The sequence below is a fragment of the Ovis aries genome, chromosome 7 (genome assembly GCF_016772045.2).
Source record: "Ovis aries strain OAR_USU_Benz2616 breed Rambouillet chromosome 7, ARS-UI_Ramb_v3.0, whole genome shotgun sequence".
Lineage (NCBI taxonomy): Eukaryota > Metazoa > Chordata > Mammalia > Artiodactyla > Bovidae > Ovis > Ovis aries.
The window spans coordinates 5,010,969-5,029,746 of NC_056060.1; the positions used below are offsets into that span (position 1 = coordinate 5,010,969).

General features: G+C 42.2%; 1 protein-coding gene across 1 annotated transcript in view; it reads right to left on the reverse strand.

Annotated features, from left to right (window-relative positions):
• Positions 1-238: 238 nt before the first annotated feature.
• SIMC1 (SUMO interacting motifs containing 1) overlaps positions 239-18,778 on the reverse strand; it is an 82,843-nt gene continuing 64,303 nt past the window's right edge. Inside the window, exons 8-10 of the mRNA XM_027971463.3 lie at positions 9,341-9,497; positions 9,117-9,201; positions 239-760 (exon numbers count right to left, since the gene is read on the reverse strand). Of these exons, the coding sequence (XP_027827264.1) occupies positions 516-760; positions 9,117-9,201; positions 9,341-9,497 (487 nt within the window). The 3' untranslated portion in view covers positions 239-515. The remainder of the gene's footprint in view (positions 761-9,116; positions 9,202-9,340; positions 9,498-18,778) is intronic.

Genomic DNA, 18,778 nt, shown 5'->3' on the forward strand with positions numbered 1-18,778 from the left:
TTTCTATCCCCCTTCATTACGTTAGGTCTTAACAGACTGGCCACAAATAGGCAATATCACAGGTCCGATATAGGATGTTTGTTTTCCGTTAGGGACACAAACATCTTTCTCTTTCGAAACAGGTTCTCAGTACCTTGAATGACGTAACATTGATGTCTCAAATTTGTTTAGCACATGGATTCTTTTTTTCACATCTTGAATGGAAATGTTAAACATATAGTGCATACAGTATTACCTGTTTCAAAAAAAGTATACATAAATAATTTATTAAAAAATATATACACCATATGTATTTAAGTCATATCTGAGAAGAGGCTAGGACAGGGTTGTTAAAAAAAAAGATGTTTACTAAAGAGTTAGAAAGTTATCATAGCCTACAGATAAATAAGGTAGGTTTGGTCCTGTTAGATTTTAAACTACTTTCTATCCTTCTGGGACTTCCAAGCAGTTGGAGGTGGAGTTCAGGAGGTATTCTTGGTGTTCAGTGCCTCAGACAACCTTGTGCTGCTCCAGGCCTATGGAGAGACCTCCGAGTCGGGGTTCAGGTCTGCGGCAAAGAAGAGCAGGAGCCTGAGGAGGCGCACCTTGTCCTGCAGCTGCGGGACGAGCGGCTCCCCCAGCATGCGGACCAGGCGGCTGCGGAAGGCCTCGATCTGCTTCTCCACGTCCACCACGGAGATGTCGTCCCCCTGCTGGGGCTTGGGCTTGATTCTTTTGATTATTAAGTCTTTCCGGTCAATCACTGAGCTCCGCAAGTGCTCTGCAAGAGGGAAAAAGTCAGCGGCACTGTTCCGAACGACTTTCTATTCCTCTATGACTGGGGAAGACGGAATTTTGGTAGGTAGGGTGTAGGCAAAGATTTGTTGATGAGTGACTAGGCTACAAGTCAAAGGCCCATTTCTGAAAGGTCCTTTGTTCTGGTTCTCTCTGGACCTCAGGTTTTAGTATTAAAAAAAGCCTTGGTTTTAGTTCTTTTTCCTTTGTTGATTTAGACAACAAACCTATATTAAATAATGAAACTATTTCAAATGGATATAATTGGAGAACTACTCTCTGAAAAGAATTGCAAAGATATTAAATTTTACATGGTAAGTCTGTCATGATTTTGGTTAATCGTAATTCTGTTGAATCCATTTTGTATGTATTGCAGGATAGACCAAATGAATAAACATTCATGTTGAGAATAAAGCAAGGGTTCTCACTATGGGAGACAAGATTGAATTAAGGAACAGGAAGAGGAAGAATTCTGTGGAAGTGGAAACAGGTATCAGTATGAACTTTCATTTTTTTTAAATTACATAATTTACTAGCCCTTGTCAGAAAGGGCCTAGAAGCAATAATAACTGATGGCTGTCCCAGTAGCAATCAGCATACTCAGCACCTAGATCTTGGTTTTGAAATACTATTTCCCACTCCCCACTAAAAAATACCAGAACTCTTGGCAAAAAGGCTGATTTTAGGATCATGGCAAGGAAGTTACAAGGGGAACCTGGAACTTTTTTTTATAAGAAAGTAAGGGAATGCTTAGAAACTAATGGGGACATATTAGTTTCTGTTGGCCACATTTTGAACAATATGATGGTAAATAATGGCCAAAAAAATGGGACTATAACACACTGAATTTTAAAATGTCCCAAATCCATAGTAAATAAGAATGAGTGCAGGGAGAAGGGGAAGGTCATTTTTATCAGAAGGCCAGTTAAGAAATGTAGAAGGAATACATGACTAGAAAGGGACCAATTTTCCATCTACTAAATCAATTCAGTAGTTCACCAAATGAAAGGCTGAACGGGAGACTGAGTTTCACCCTCTGGGAAGAGAACACGGGAGAAGTCTCTTAGGGACTCCCTGACCATATGGTCCAACTTCACACCAGTGAGACCACACTGATGTTCCTGCCTCTTGATGTAATGCACTGGAAAGGGGTAGCCACCCTCATCTCTTCTGTGTTCTTGCTGCTCATGAGAGAATAAGCTGACCACCCCAGTTGTGCGGTGTTCTATGAAGTAACTGACCTGGACTCTTCAAAAGTGTCCTGTTACGAGAGACAAGTAAAGGCTGGCAGCTGTGTTAGATGACAGGAAGCAGAAGAGCATACCAGCCAAGCACAATGTGTGATGCTTGACTGAATCCTGACCCAAAGCAAAACCAAACAGCAGTCAAGGCTACCACTGGCACACATTAGATAACATTCTATCAAGGACAGAATCAGAGGGATAATGAATAACGGCATGTAGGAGGATATTCTTAAGCTGAAGTGTTTAACAGTGAAGGATTATGACAGCGCAACTTACTCTGAACTGGTTCAGCGAAAAAAAGTATGTGGATGGAATAGATAAGCCAAATATGGCAAAATGCTAACAGCTTCTGAATCAAGGTACAAGTTACAGGAGTGTACGTCATACTACTCCTTAAGCTTTTCTGTAAGTTCAAAAATAAAATGCTGGGGAAAAGTACAAACTTCTAAAGGTACCCATTACAAAACCATGACTCGGTCCCAGCAGGGCTCTGGAAGTGTGTGGGATCGAGGCACACAGGGCACAGGGTCACAGGCAAGGCAAATGGAGGGGAAGGGCCCTGCAGGCCTTTTGAGTCCAGGTGTACCAGAGACCATGCCAGCATCATTGTATCCATCTCATTTATAAAAGGGGGTAATGGCACCTTCATTAACAGGGTTCCTAGAAGGACTGAACTACAGGGTCTAGAAATTTGAGAAAATAGAATCAACTGAAAAGAAAAAGTATAATAAATAGATTGCAGAATATCCAAAAAGTCTGGAAACAGGAGGCACAGCTGCTCTGAGATGTCATCATAGGGGCATTTCAGCATTTAATCAATGTTACAGTGAGCGCCTACTCTGCCTCTGGGACAGGGCTAGGCTCCGAGGAGACAGTGGGATCAGAGACCTGGGCCCAGCCCTCCTGGACTGACATTCTAGCCGCAGGAAGCCTGACAGTGGTTAGTCAACAAAGACAGTTGTGGTTTTGGTGAGTGCAACCAAAGAAATCAACTGGGTGCTGTGATACACAGGAACACTGAGGATCAAGGGAGGCGGTGTATTCTAGCTGGGGAGGGCCTCTTAGTTGAGTCCCAAAGGATAAGGAGGTAAGCATGAAAAGTCTAGCGGAAAAGCAGTCCATGTAGCGGGAAAAGGTGCAAATGCCATGATGTAGGAAAAGCTTGTTTGGAAAACTAGAGGTTAGAGCTGGGTAGTAACAAGGAAAACGGGACCAGAAGAGACTGGCAGGCAGCCTGGGTCACAGAGTTTGTCTTCTGGACGCAAAAGGAGATACGTGGAATGTTTTAAACAGTGAAATGTGCGATACTTCAGTCTGCTACTGGGGAAGAATGATCACAGGGGGCAAAATCCTTTTAGTAGAATTTGATTTTCTTAAAGCATGTGCTACTCTGAAAAACAAGAAAACGACTTCAAAATAACAAAGAATTGGCTGCAAAGAGAGGGATGGGGAGACTTGGGAGCAAGAGGAACTTGGAATTTATTAATACCGGAAATTTAGAGAAGCAAAGGTTAGCAGTGCCCACCTACCCACCGCCCAAGGGGAGGAAGTCCTGGCCAGTGGACTTGAACCATTCTGGCCCAGCTGGCGGGGCCTTGGATTTCATGCTTCAGTAGGGATGAGAGTTCTTACTGCAGAGGTTCTTGGGGTTGTTGTGTGAGGCAGTCTTTGCAAAGGGCTTAAGTGGCATGAGATCTGGCTCGAGATACTTGGGCTGGGAGTGCCGTTACTCGTCCCTGGGTCAAAACTAGGGCTAGTGATTATCATGTGTCAAGGTCATCGTCACCAGGGCCTCCAATCCAACGGTCACATGGAGCCCTTTACCATCTCTGCAGCTCTTCCATGTACCTCCGTGTCAGTACCGGCAGAACCCTGGGTGTATCTTCAGCCTCGACACCCTTGCCCTGCCACACCCTTGTCACCATTACCCTCGCCTGACCTCCCGCGTCCTCAGCCAAGCTGTCCGCCACCCATCGGGCCTTACGTCAACCGTCTTGCCGGGCTCCCTTCACTCTGGAATCAAGACAAGTGAGCTCCCTAGCTGGGGGCCTTCACGCCCGCTCCTGTCTAGGCCCACGGTCTTGTTTGCTGCTGCGCTCCCCTTGCTCACTGAATCCTAGTCCTACTAGGTTGCTCTATGTTCCTTGGACTCATTAAGTTGCTTCTGGCCTCAAGGTCCCTGGACATGCTGTTTCTTCTTTCTGGGAAACTTTGCCCTCCCTATTCGCCTGGCTAATACCAGTACTTCACATCTTAGTCTGAGTATTACTCCTTTAGGGAGGCCTTCCTGAGTTCCTCCATAAACAAGTCCTACTTTTTCCCTTCACAGCATTTATTTTCATTGCAATTTTTACTAGTGTGATGGTTTGTTTCAAGCCAATCACTTCACTAGACAGTTAAGCTCTAGGAGGGCAGGGGCCACGCTGGTCTTGGACACTGAAGTTTTCCCAATGAGCCAGGTGCAGAGGAGGCGCTGGGTGAATATTTGTTGTCTGGATGAATGTATGGACTGAGCCGACTGTGCCCGAGTCTGCCTTTCTCCCCTCTGTGGATGAGGCTCCTTCAGGAAGGCTGTGTGTGAGACTCTCCTTGGAATGAACAGGCGTCTGACTTTCACATCACTCTCAGTGGCTCAGAGTGAAATTCAGGAAAGTAATTTTGTTCATTTAAATACCATATGTTTAAATTCCTAGATTCATAGCTTCAAAGTATATTCTAATTACACGCATCAGGAGAACTCACAGCATATGGCAGCTCGTAATTTTGCTGAGGCTCGGACTTGAGTTTCATGGCTGTGAAACTGGGGTGAGGGGGCTTACTTCCCTCAGCTCAGGTGACAGCCCAGCATCCACCTCTTAGGGGCTGCTGTGCTCTCTATGGGAACATTTACAAAATGTGGGGGTTCAAGATACATTGCTCCCCAAGGCCAAGGGTCAGTATGAAAGTAATTTAACCATGTATAGAGAGTTTAGAAAGTGGGCATCAGAAATTCCTTAGAACCTCATCTTCTAATCTCATCTGGAATTTTACAGAAAATTAATTTCCTCCAGTGTGTTTCCACTGTACACAGGCTCTGGCCACAGACCTAGGTTTGAACCCTGGCTCCGCAGGTACTTTCCTCTCCGCTTCTGTTTGCCCATGTGTGAAGGGGGTTGGTGCTCATCTCACAAGCTTACTGGGTTAGACAAGCCAGTGTATGTGAATTTGCCTATGCCCCCTTCCTCTCTTCCTCCTTAGAAGTTCCCACAAACAAAGGGCACACTTGGACTCCCCAACCTCTTTCTTTCCTCCCCACCCTTGGAGCAGGACAACTCTGTGTGTGCGCTCAGTTGCTTCAGTCGTGTCTGACTTTCTGCGACCCTGTGGACCGTAGCCCCGCCAGGCTCCTCTGTCCGTGGGATTCTCCAGGCAAGAATGCTGCAGAGGGTTGCCGTGCCCTCCTCCAGGGGCTCTTCTCCACCCGGGGCTCGAACCTGTGCCTCCTGAATTGCAGGGGGATTCTTTATCTGCTGCTCCTCCTAGGAAGCCCATTGGACAACTCTGGCTGACCTCGAAATGTACTCAGTGATGTCCTCCTCCCACTTGAACCGGGCAGAGATGACTAAGGAGCCGTCACAGTAAAATGCCTCCTGATAAAGACACTGACTATTTCAGGGAACCATTCAGTTGTGTTCTTCGCAGGACACTATTTTCAAACTTCTGGTTCTAAATATTTCTTCTCCTTCTTAACTCTTTTCCAAAGAAGCTGAAAAGAATGCTAAGGATAAAACAGGATTGGAACACCCCATTTATTCTTAGTCAGTATACACTGGTCTGAGAGCTTCCTCTCCCTTATTCAAGGCAGAAAAGAATATTCTGTAATAAAAGTCGATCCCATGTCCACCTTGAATCACTATTGCCCATGACCCAGGTATATTCCCTGGGAAACAAAACAGAAATGAACAACAAGTATTAAGGGTGAACTTTAAACAAAACCAAGCTGCTTTAATATTAAACTTTCTGCTAGATCTCCAAAAGAAACAATTTACATAAACTTCAGTGAGGCTGAGCACACATGGAATTTGCCTTTGGGGCTTTGTTCTTAAAAGGACACGTACCTTTCTTTGAGCATGTTAAAAAATGCACAAACCACACAACCTCACGTCATGGCCTTGACAACACTGTGTTATGTTTTAGTTACAAGTGTCTGAAACAGAGAAGACCCCTGTAATATACTCCTGGCCTGGCCACAGGCAGCCTGAGAGTCGGCAACACTGACAGCAATTTCTGCTTTATTTCACGCTGCTGCTGCTGCTGCTAAGTCACTTCAGTCGTGTCCGACTCTGTGTGACCCCATAGACGGCAGCCCACCAGGCTCCCCCGTCCCTGGGAGTCTCCAGGCAAGAACACTGGAGTGGGTTGCCATTTCCTTCTCCAGTGCGTGACACTGAAAGGTGAAAGTGAAGGCGCTCAGTCGTGTCCGACCCTCAGCGACTCCACAGACCACAGCCTTCCAGGCTCCTCCGTCCATGGGATTTTCCAGGCAAGAGTACTGGAGCGGGGTGGCTTTATTTCATGCCTATTAGCAATTAGTCTTGGCAAGTTATGTATTATCATCCCTATTCTATAGAAGGAAGAAACTGAGGTCTAGAGATATAAAATTAGCTGCCCAACGCAGAGTAGGTGATGGAATTGGGATTCAAACCCAGAACTTCTATATTCAATCCAGTGCTTTTAAATTTTTTTAATGTTTCTGTAATACCTTCCTCAATTCCAGGCAAAAGAGGGTGTAAGGACCATCTTATCTTCCCAAGAGCATTACCGAGCTAAAATCAACCTCAATATGATCATGTATGTGTGTATATAGGTGTATATATATACACACACATATATATGCAATGTATATATATATATTAAGGACAGAATAAATGGCAGAAATAGCAAGGACCTAAAAGAAGCAGAAGAGATTAAGAAGAGGTGGTAAGAATACACAGAAGAACTGTACAAAAAAGGTGTTAATGACCCAGATAACCATGATGGCGTGGTCACTCACTTAGAGCCAGATATCCTGCAGTGTGAATTCAAATGGGCCTTCGGAAGCATTATTATGAACAAAGCTAGTAGAGGTGATGGAATTCCAGCTGAGCTATCTCAAATCCTTAAAAATGATGCTGTTAAAGTGCTGCACACAATATGTCAGCAAATTTGGAAAACTGTGCAGTGGCCACAGGACTGGAAAAGGTCAGTTTTCATCTTACCCAATCCCAAAGAAAGGCAATGTTGAAGAATGTTCAAACTATCTTACAATTGAGCTCATTTCACATGCTAGCAAGGTAATGCTCAAAGTCCTTCAAGCTAGGCTTCAACAGTATGTAAACTGAGAAATTCCAGATGTACAAGCTGGATTTGGAAAAGGCAGAGGAACCAGAGATCAAATTGCCGGTATCTGTTGGATCATAGAAAAAGCAAGAGAGTTCCAGAAAAACATCTACTTCTGACTCATTGATTGTGCTAAAGCCTTTGACTGTGTGAATCACAACAAACTGTGGGAAATTCTTACAGAGATGGGAATACCAGACCACCTTACCTGCCTCCTGAGAAACCTGTATGCAGCTTAAGAAGCAACAGTTAGAACTGGACATGGAACAACAGATTGGTTCCAAATTGGGAAGGAGTACATCAAGGCTGTATATTGTCACCCTGCTTATTTAACTTCTGTGCAGAGTACATCATGAGAAATGCCAGGCTGCATGAAATACAAGCTGAAATCAAGACTTACGGCAGAAATATCAACAACCTCAGATATGCAGATGATATCAATATAATGGCAGAAAGTGAAGAGGAACTAAAGAGCTTCTTGATGAGGGTTTAAAGAGGAGAATGAAAAAGTTGGCTTAAAACTCAACACTCAAAAAACTAAAATCATGGCATCCAGTCCCATCATTTCATGGCAAATAGATGGTGAAAAAGCAGAAACAGTAGCAGATTTTATTTTTATGGGCTCCAAAATCACTGTGGTTGGTGACTGCAGCCATGAAGTCAAAGGAAGAATGCTCCTTGTAATAAAAGCTGTGACAAACCTAGACAGCATATTAAAAAGCAGAGACATCACTTGGCCAAAAAAGGTCTGTATAGTCAAAGCTATGGTTTTTCCAGTAGTCATGTATGGATGTGAGAGTTGGGCCATAAAGAAGCTTTTTTTTCAGGATCCCCTCCAAGATCATGTTTTGCATATAATATTCATGTGTTTTGGTTTGATTTTAATCATCTGGAATAGTTCTTCAGTCTTCCTCTGTTTTTAAGACATTGGGACTTTCGAAAGTACAGGCCAGTTAGTTTGTAAAAGGCCCTTCAATCTGGGTTTGTCTGGTGCTTCCTTCTGATTAGATTCGGGTCAGGAATTTTTGGCACCTAAGTGATGAGGTGTTCTCAGGGTATCACATCAAGAGGACTGTCAGTTTTCTCCCTTGTAAACCTACTGTCTTTCCTTATGTAATCTGTAACCATGTTAGTTTTCCTAAGGGCCTCGTTAATCCTTGGCTGATCAAATCACTCCTATCTGAAGCACCTATTCCACCATTATCCTTGTTGATATTTGCCCAAGTGCTAGTTAACCAATTAATTAGTCTAACTCTCCCAGATCCTCACTGGCTTTGCCTGTGACTGGGGCAGAGCCACGTTCACAGTCTTACATCATTTGCAAGATGTTCACGTTTACCTTGCCACTGATTTTCTGTGTTTGTATCATATTGACCGATGTTTACAACATCCAAGTCAGTGAGCAGGAGACCCAACAGAGATTCTGCAGTGATGGGCCAGGGAAAGCTGCCAGGGCTCGGTCAGGTCATTACTGAATCTTGCTCATGTTAGGGTAACTCATTTACCTACACAACCCTAAGGACTGTGAGGACCACTGTGGTATCTGCCGTAACAAAAATACTACGTGAACTCTTCTGTTTCAGAGCAGCGATTCCAGCTATGTCCTTTCTCGTTTCTTGCAATTACACTAAGGAACAATGATTTACGGAAGTTAATAGAGTCCCTTATGTGACTTTAATTCATAATAATGTCCATGGCCAGACTCCCACACCACCCGGTTTGTGCCCAAATGCTCCTTACCTCTTAAAACATGCTGGTAACTGGATAACAGGAACTGTAGGTGCTCAACCAGCTCATCCCATTTCTGCCACTGGGTTTTATCTGACTGTAGAGATAGTAAAAGCAGTTGGTAATAAATTCTTTCCTCAGTAAGAGGTTTATACAGTTTTTAAGTAACTTACAAAAAGCTCAAGGATTAAGGAAAAGGTGGTCTGGGCCTGGGACTGAAGTAGGGAAAAACATACCTGACACTTGAGCAGTGACGTGGAATTGTTCAGAAAATAGAGGGCCTGGGCCAGAGACAAGGGTAGGCGGGTGGGCGTCTCACAGCTGTGGAGAAATATGATTTCCAGCACTTTGCAGCGTAGCAGGTGGCTTTCCATGGTAGTAAAGAACATCTCTCTGCATGGAGGAGAGAGAGCGCACCATCACAACTATTGTTTCAAGGAACGTATACCACAATTCTCCCTGAATGCTCTAACCTTTGCCTAAACCAGAGAAGGCTAGGAAGGAATGCAATGAAGGCCTACAAAATCACAAAGCCTGTGGACAGGGCAGAAACAGATTCGTTCATGAACTGACAACTGCCAGAAAACTCCCTGACGTTTGAAAGCGAAAGACTATAGTTTAGGACACGTGAAGAATTACAGCATACTCTAACCAAGAGAATTAATCATGAGATTAAATGTTTCTGAATGGCCATAAAGTGCCATAACTGGCACAAAAGAGGAATATTATTAAGAGGAATAAAAGAGGGTATTGCTCTTGAAAAGCTCATGGTTGAACAGGGGCAAAAGTGTGCAACAGGAACCTAACGCGCAGGGCCAGTGTGTACACGGTGTGGTGGTGCCCCCATGACACAGATGGGAGAGCACACTCAGTCGGGGCTGGAAGCAGCCTCTGACGGGGGAGACGGCACGGGCGGCAGTGGGCTAGGGGAGTAAGGAAGGCCCAAGGTAAGAGGCACTCCAATGCTAGGAGAGACATGGCGAAAAGCAAGAAGCAAAGAGATATACACATCTGGGGCGCCACAGCCTTCTTCAGTTTCAAGTCTCTAGGACGAGGAGTCCCCGAGGGACTTGGCCAGCGAGTGTGGGCTGAGCACACTCAGAGGCTTCTGAGAAGGAGAGCTGTAAAACGAAGGCTGAGCTTCGGGAAGGCGAATCCCACTCACTGTTCTAAACACAGTGTCAGCTTCCCCCCCAGAATGTGATGAATCTCAGATGCACAGGGTGCATCTCTGGACTGCCTAAAGGCTTTTGCCTGAAGGTTTGGTTGGTGGTTCTTGCCAGGTCTGCGCATCAGAGCAGTTTCTGAGGAGTAGGCAGTGAACAGATAAGGAGATGGCAACAACAGAACCTGCCCCAGATATCAGGGTTCTTTCTGCTACAGCTGTCCCTTTGCAGTGGAGCAACATTTGGAAAAATAGGGGGCTCTTGGTGCCACTGCCGCTTGTAACAATGATAAATAACAAAGTATCTATTCATTTTTATTTTCTTCTTCCCTTTCCTTTTGCTGTTCCACCAGACACGTTATTAGTGTAAAAGCAAAATTTTAAAAAGCAGAATAAATAATTCTAAAACCTTTGCTTAACATTCTAAAGTATTAAAAATGTCTAAAATATTTATGAAAATCCATTTGATCTCCTTAATGTATTTTCTACTACCATTCTATATCTTCTGTGACAAATTTTCTTTAATACGAAGGACTCCAAATTATTACATTCCTAAGACATTCTCCAAATTCTTTCCAAGTCTAATTTCCACTCTGCATTTGATGTATGACTTTCACAGACAGTTGATCTATTCAAGAACTTTTAGTTTCAAACTGTATTTTCTCCTCCCGTTTTGACTCCAGAGTCTGCATTTGTCCTGGTTTTATAATCCAATACGGCAAACCCAGAAATATACAAATAACAAGAAAGTAATTTTAATGTGTTGGACATAGTAGGAAATGGAGGTACAATTATCTATAGCAATTCAAATTCACATTTTAAAAACAAGATAGAGAGGAAGGCTAACTTCCAGATCCAGCCTTAACAAGTATATCTGGTATTGGATTTACTCTCCTTTTATCAACAATTATACACAAAATATATGAAATAACTATTTTCAGGCATTGGATAACCTACTACAAATGACTATTGTTCTTGAGAGAAAGGGGAAAAAAGGTGGTGAACTCCATGTTTACCCCAGATTTCCTGCTGGGGGCACTTTCTAACTAAGGCCAAGGAAAGTATGGGTCCTAAACAGAAAGCAGTGGATTTGTTGGACGGAGCAGAGACTGGAGGTCAGGGGAGCTGAGGTGGCTGGAATATCTGTAACAGTCCCCCTTGGCACATGGACAGGGAGATAGCCAAAGCCTGGGAGAGAACAGTTAGTGAGGGCTGTGAGATGAGTGCCCAGTGTTGAGAGAGATGGGGTCTCAACGAACTAGAAGAGAAATCTCAATTGAACATGTTGGGCTTTCAGGGATAACCCCAGAAGACTAAGCTACCGGACATTAGTCTCTTAAGAAAGGCTGCTTTAGCATGCTTGGGGCTGGTGCACGGTGATCACCCAGAGAGATGTTATGGGGAGGGAGGTGGGAGGGGGGTTCATGTTTGGGAACGCATGTACACCCGTGGTGGATTCATGTCAATGTATGGCAAAACCAATACAGTATTGTAAAGTAAAATAAAGTAAAATTAAAAATTAAAAAAAAAAATAAAAATCACGTTCAAAAAAAGAAAAAGAAAGGCTGCTTTAGAATACCCTTACAATTCCTAGAAACAAGCTTCAAAAGGAGAAAGCTAACCTGCTAATAAATCACTATCTGCCAGACTGGAAGTTAGTATTCTTTAAAGGAAGTCAGCAGATTTCAGATTCTCAACAACGGACCATTCATGTTAGGCATGCAATAAAAAAGTATTAGACAAGGGAAAAACAGGAAAATGAATCCATACCCAGGATCAAAATGCCAAAGAAACAGACCAATAGATGACACAATGTTGGAGTTAGTAGACAAGGACTTTAGAACAGCTGTTATAAATATGCTTAGATTAACCAACCAACCAAGATATATATACACGAATGAATAGAGGGGGACTCTCAGCAAAGAGAAATGGACACTCTAAGGATGAACCAAATGGAAGCTCTTGTTCTGAAAGATATAACATCTGAAATTAAAAAAAAAAAATCACTGGATAGGCTTACCAACAAATTAGGCACCACAAAAGAAAAGAAAAATCAAGGAGGAGGAAGTGCAACAGAGAGAGAAAAAAAGACAAGTCAAAACAAAATTAAAAAACAAAAAACAATAGTAGAAAGCACCAGAGCCGTAACGTTCTGTGGAACAGTGAGACACAGCCTAGCATATATGCACTTGAATCCCCAGAAGATGAGAATTCAGGCCAAAAAAACCCGCCCAAGATATTTCAAACTTTGATCAAAAATATTAACTCACAGATTCAGGAATCTCAATAAACCCCAAGCAGGGTAAACACAGTGGAAACTACAACTAGTTACTGTAATCAAGTAGACGGAAAAAAAAAAAGCAGCAGCCAGAGAAAAAAAGACACATGACTCAAAAGGGAGCAACAGTAAGAAATTCTGATGACTCCCCATTAGCAAGCCAGAAGAGAGGGACAGCTTCAAAACAAGGAGAAACACCTATCAACCTAGAATTCATAGCAAGTAAAAACACTACTCATATATGAAGGTGAGACAGCATATACGGATAAACAAAAGCTTTGCATTACCAGTAGACTTGCAGTACAAAAAAAATTAAAGAAGCTAAGTTCTTTACCTGGAAGAGAAATAATACCAAATGGAACTTGGATAGTCAAGAAAGAAAGAAAGAACACCAAAGATGGTAACTGTGTGGGTCTGATATGTGTTTTTTCCAGCCACACTAAGCAATTGACTCAATTTTGACACTATTTACCATAGCGTCAGATTCCGCAGGTTAAGGGCTCAGGCCTACAAGGCTGCCCTCGCATTCTCTCTTTAGATGCCAACCCAAAGTCCAGCTTGTCAATCTGTGTGCTTCTGAACCACGTAGCTATAGATGGGAGGTTCCCAGGACCCCCACTTAGCTTTGATTAATTTGCTACAGGGCTTACAGAACTCAGACAAACCCTTTGCTTACTAGGTTACCAGTTTGTTATAAAAGGTTTAACTCAAGAGCAGCCACATGGAAGAGATGTGTAAGGTATGGGGCAAGGGTGAGGCACGTCCATGCTCTCTGGGTGCATCACTCTACAGGCAGTCTCCACCTATTTACCAACCTGGAGGCTCTCTGGACCTAGTCCTTTGGGGTTTTCAAGGAAGCTGCATCAGACAGGCATGGCTGATTAAATCAGTGACCCCTGGTAACTGAACTCAACCTCCAGCCCCTGTCCCTTCCCCGGAGGAGGGGATGGAGCGGGAGAAGGGAGGGTAGAGGAGAGCTGGAACAGAAAGTTCCACTTTCTAATCACATGGTTCCCCTGGCAACCAGCCCCCAACCTTCAGGTCACCAAGTGGTTTTCCGAAAGATACCTCATTAACGGAACAAAAGATAACTTTATTAATTACTCTTATCACTTAAAAAACTCCAAAAGAGCTCTGTGCCAGGAACAGGATGAAGGTCTCTCTCAAACCCCGCCCCCCACACAAGCTTGGATGGTAAAGAATCTGCCTGCAATGTGGGAGACCCAGGTTTGATCCCTGGGTCAATAATATCCCCTGGAGAAGGGAATGGCAACCCACTTCAGTATTCTTCCCTGGAGAACTCCATGGACAGAGGAGCCTGGTGGGCTGCAGTCTGTGTGGTCACAAAGAGTCGGACACGACTGAGGACCAACACTTACTTCCTTTATATATATATTTCTTATTATAGGTTACAATATCACAGATAGGTGGAACAAAGACCGTTCCCCACCCACATCCCTGAATTTCTTTTAAAAACAACTGTTTAAAGCAAAAACATGATTCCATCCCAGAGTAAAATGCATGACAACAACAGCACAGATAGTGGATGGGAGTGGATAAACGAAAAAAGGGTTATTAAGATTTTAACACTACATGTTACGATAGAGTACTAATTCAAGGTAGACTCTAATAAGAACACATATTGTAATTCCAAGAGCAACCATTAAAAAAATAAAACATCTCTGAAAAAGCATTTGATAAAATTTAACATCCACTCATGATAAAAACAGAAAACTAGGAATAGAAGGGAAATTCTTCAGCTTATTAATGAACATCTACCAAAAAAGTCCTAGAAATAGCATCATGATTAATGGTGGACTGACATTTTAATTAATCAATAATTAATTAATGAACTGAATGCTTTTCCCTAAATCATGAACAAAGCAAAGATGTCTGCTTTCCCCTGGATCATAACCAAAGCAAAGATGTCTGCTTTTGCCATTGCTATTCAACATAATATTGGAAGTTCTAGTCAGTGTAGTAAGGCAATAAAAGGCATACTGACTGGAAAGAGAACTAAAACTTTCCCTGCTTGCAGATGACATGATGGTCTACACAGACAATCCCAAGGAATCTCTGGCATGAGAGCATTTTCCATAAAAGAAAATCTGATAAGATACAGATTTCATCAAAATTTAAAACTTGCTCTGTGAAATATCTTGTTAAAGAGGATGAGAAGACAAACTACAGAATGGGAGAAAATATTTGCAAACTACAGTCTGAAAAAGGATTACATCTAGAATATAGAAAGACTCTGGAAACAGGAAAAAGCAAAAAATCTGTTAAGAACATGAGAAAAGAAATATTTTAGTAAAGATGTTATACAATTGCAATTAAGCACATGGAAAGATATTCAACTTCATTAGCGATTAAAGAAATGAAAATAAAAATCACAATGAGATACCATCATACACTTATCAGAATAGCTAAAATAAAAAACTGTTTTAACACCACCAAATGCTGGTTAGGATGCAGAGAAACTGGATCATTCATACTGCTGGGGAGAATGTAAAATGGTAAAGCCACTCAAAGAAACAGTTTGGCAGTTTCTTAAAAAAAAAAAAACTAAATAAGTAGCTACTATATAATGCAATGGAGAAGTAAATGGCAATTCATTCCAGTATTCTTGCCTGGAGAATCCCATGGACAGAGGAGCCTGGTGGGCTACAGTACACAGGATCGCGAAGAGTCAGACATGACTGAGTAACTAACAACACATAAGGCAAAAATTGCACTCCTTGGCATTTATTCCAGAGAAATGAAGATTTATGTTTGTTCAAAAAGTCTGTACATGAATGTTTATAAAAGCTTTATTCGTAATAGTCCCAAATTGGAAGCAACACAGATATCCTTCAATGGGTAACATGGTTTAAAAAAAATACCAAAGGTATACCCACACTATGGAATACTATTCAGCAATAAAAAAGACACCACAACCTGCATGAATCCCAAGAGAACTATGCTAAGTGAAAAAGCCAATCCCCAAAGGTTCCCTACTGTATGAGTCCCACTTATATAATATGTTGAAATGATCTAATTTTAAAAATGGAAAATAGATAAGTGGTTGCCAGGGGTGGGGTGGGAGGGGAGTGGGTAGGGTCATAAAAGGTCAGAATTAAAATCGTTACAGCGCTGGAAATGCTCTAAACCTCATCTTGTGTCGTCCTTGTGTCCTGATGGTGACACGCGCACCAAGTTTGGCACTGTCACCACTGGGCAACCTGTGCAAAGAGCACATGTGGTGTCTCTGTACTATTCCTGTCAACTGCATAAGAACCTATAACTACGTCAGAGTAAAATTTTATTTAAAAAGCTAGAAAGCTTTGCTTGTGCTCAGTCACTTCATTCTCTTTGTGACCCCATGGACTATAGCCTGCCAGGCTCCTCTGTCCGTGGAATTCTCCAAGCAAAAATACTGGAATGGGAGGCCATGCCCTCCTCCAGGGGATTTCCCAACCCAGATATCGAACCCAGGTCTGGGGCACTGCAGGCAGATTCTTTACCATCTGAGCCACCAGGGAAGCCCAAAGGGAAGAATAGAAAATACTTAATTAATCCAAAAGAAGGCAGAAAAGGAGATAAAAATGAACAAAGAACAAATAGTAAGCAAATAATAAGATGACAGATGTAAAACCAATAATTAATTTAAATGTAAATGGAATAACTAACTCCCGTTAAAAGGCAGAGATTGTCAGCTGCCTAAAAAGCAAATCCGACTATATGCTGCTTACATTAAACATACCTTTTATTAAAAAAAAAACTTTTTGTTAGACTCAAAGAGTTGTAAGAATAGCACTAATAATTCCCAAATATCCTTAGTACTCCAGATTCCCTAAGTGTTAAACGTTTACCATATCTTCTTTATCCTTAATATCTCTGTGAACTTTTTTTGAACTATTTGATAGAAAGGTGTAGGCATGATGCCCATTTATCCCTAACCATTTATCCCTAAGTTCTTCAGTGTATAATTCCTAAAAACATTTTCTAAGGTAACCAAGTGAGTGAGTGAGTGAGTGAAGTTGCTCAGTCGTGTCCGACTCTGCCACCCCATGGACTGTAGCCCACCAGGCTCCTCCCCCATGGGATTCTCCAAGCAAGAGTACTGGAGTGGGCTGCCATTTCCTTCTCCAGGGGATCTTCCCAACTCAGGGATCGAACCCGGGTCTCCTGCATTCCAGGCAGATGCTTTAACCTCTGAGCCACCAGGTAACCAAAAAAAAAAAAAAAAACAAACCAGAAAATTAATCTTAATGCAACAGTATTATATTAACTGTAGACTTTAATCAGATTCTTTTCATTGTCCTAATGTTGCTATTAATAGCAAAAGAAATCGCAGGTTAGCACTGCATTCAGTTGCCTGTTTTTTTCAGTGTCCTTTGATCTGGAACAATTCCTCATTCTCGCTTTGTCTTTTATGACATTGACATTTTGCAAAAGTGCAGTGCAGTTTTTTTCGTAGAACATTTCTCATTGGGGATTTCTGATATTTATCCATGATTTGATGGAGGTTATGCATTTTTTGGCAAGAGGACTGCAAAAATGTTTTGTGCATCCTATCAAGGAGCATATGATGTCAGTTTGCCCCACTGCTGGTGTTAATTCTGATTACTTGACTCCATAGTAAAGTTATTTTTCACTTCATAATTAATACCTTGTGAGAATATACTTTCAGACTATGCAAATATTTTGGTACGCCACAAAATTTCATCATTTTAGTACCCAGTCATACCTGAATTAATTCTTATTATGATGCATGCGGCTCAGAGGGTAAAGCGTCTGCCTGCAGTGTGGGAGACCCGGGTTCAATCCCTACATCGGGAAGATCCCCTGGAGAAGGAAATGGTAACCCACTCCAGTACTCTTGCCTGGAAAATTGCATGGACAGAGGAGCCTGGTAGGATATAGTCCATGGGGTCACGAAGAGTCAGACATGACTGAGTGACTTCACTTTCACGATGCATGCCAAATGGTATTTTCCCCCCAAATTCATCATTTCTTCTTATATTTATTAGCTGGCTTTCTATTATAAGGAAGAGAGCCCCTTCTCTTCCTTCCTATCAGTATTAGAATCATGGGTTACTATTCTACACAACAGTGTGTAGTCTTTTACTGTCAATATTTATTTTGATACTCAAATTATCTCAGATTTAGCCAGTGGAAGCTCTTTAAGCTTCTTTTGTCATGTTCCAAACATTCTTTGAACATTTCCTCACTTTTTGGATCAAGATGTTCTGGGCTCATTTTATACTTTATCTCAGGTCTGGAATCAGGCATTTCTTTCTTTTTTTAACATAAATTTATTTATTTTAATTGGAGGTTAATTACTTTACAATATTGTTGTGGTTTTGCCATACATCAACATGAATCCGCCACAGGTATACACGTGTTCCCCATCCTGAACCCCCCTCTCTCCTCCCTCCCCATCCCATCCCTCTGGGTCATCCCAGTGCACCAGCCCCAAGCATCTAGTACCATGCATTGAACCTGGACTGGCGATTCGTTTCATATATGATATTATACATGTTTCAATGCCAGTCTTCCAAATCATCCCACCCTCTCCCTCTCCCACAGAGTCCAAAAGTCTGTTCTATACCTCTGTGTCTCTTTTGCTGTCTCGCATACAGGGTTATTGTTACCATCTTTCTAAATTCCATATATATGCGTTAGTATACTATATTGGTGTTTTTCTTTCTGGCTTACTTCACTCTGTATAATCGGCTCCAGTTTCATCCACCTCATTAGAACCGATTCAAATGTATTCTTTTTAACGGCTGAGTAATACTCCATTGTGTATATGTACCACAGCTTTCTTATCCATTCATCTGCTGATGGACATCTAGGTTGCTTCCATGTCCTGGCTATTATAAACAGTGCTGTGATGAACATTGGGGTACACGTGTCTCTTTCAATTCTGGTTTCCTTGATGTGTATGCCCAGCAGTGGGATTGCTGGGTCATAAGGCAGTTTTTCTTAACAAACTCTGGTTCCTTTTTGTGTAAACAGTATTTAGAAACAAAGATCTGAGAACTAGGTCTGCTCATTGCTACTAGGGTGTAGTTGTTCCTATGCTCTCTTAGTGGGTAGAGGTAGGAAAGAAATGTGTGAATGCACACACACACATAATATATATATAAATGCTGACACCTCTACTTTTATTCCTGTATCTATCTATTTATTGGAACCACAAGTTCATACTGATGCCTCCAAATCCAATCCAGCACCACAGGGTTC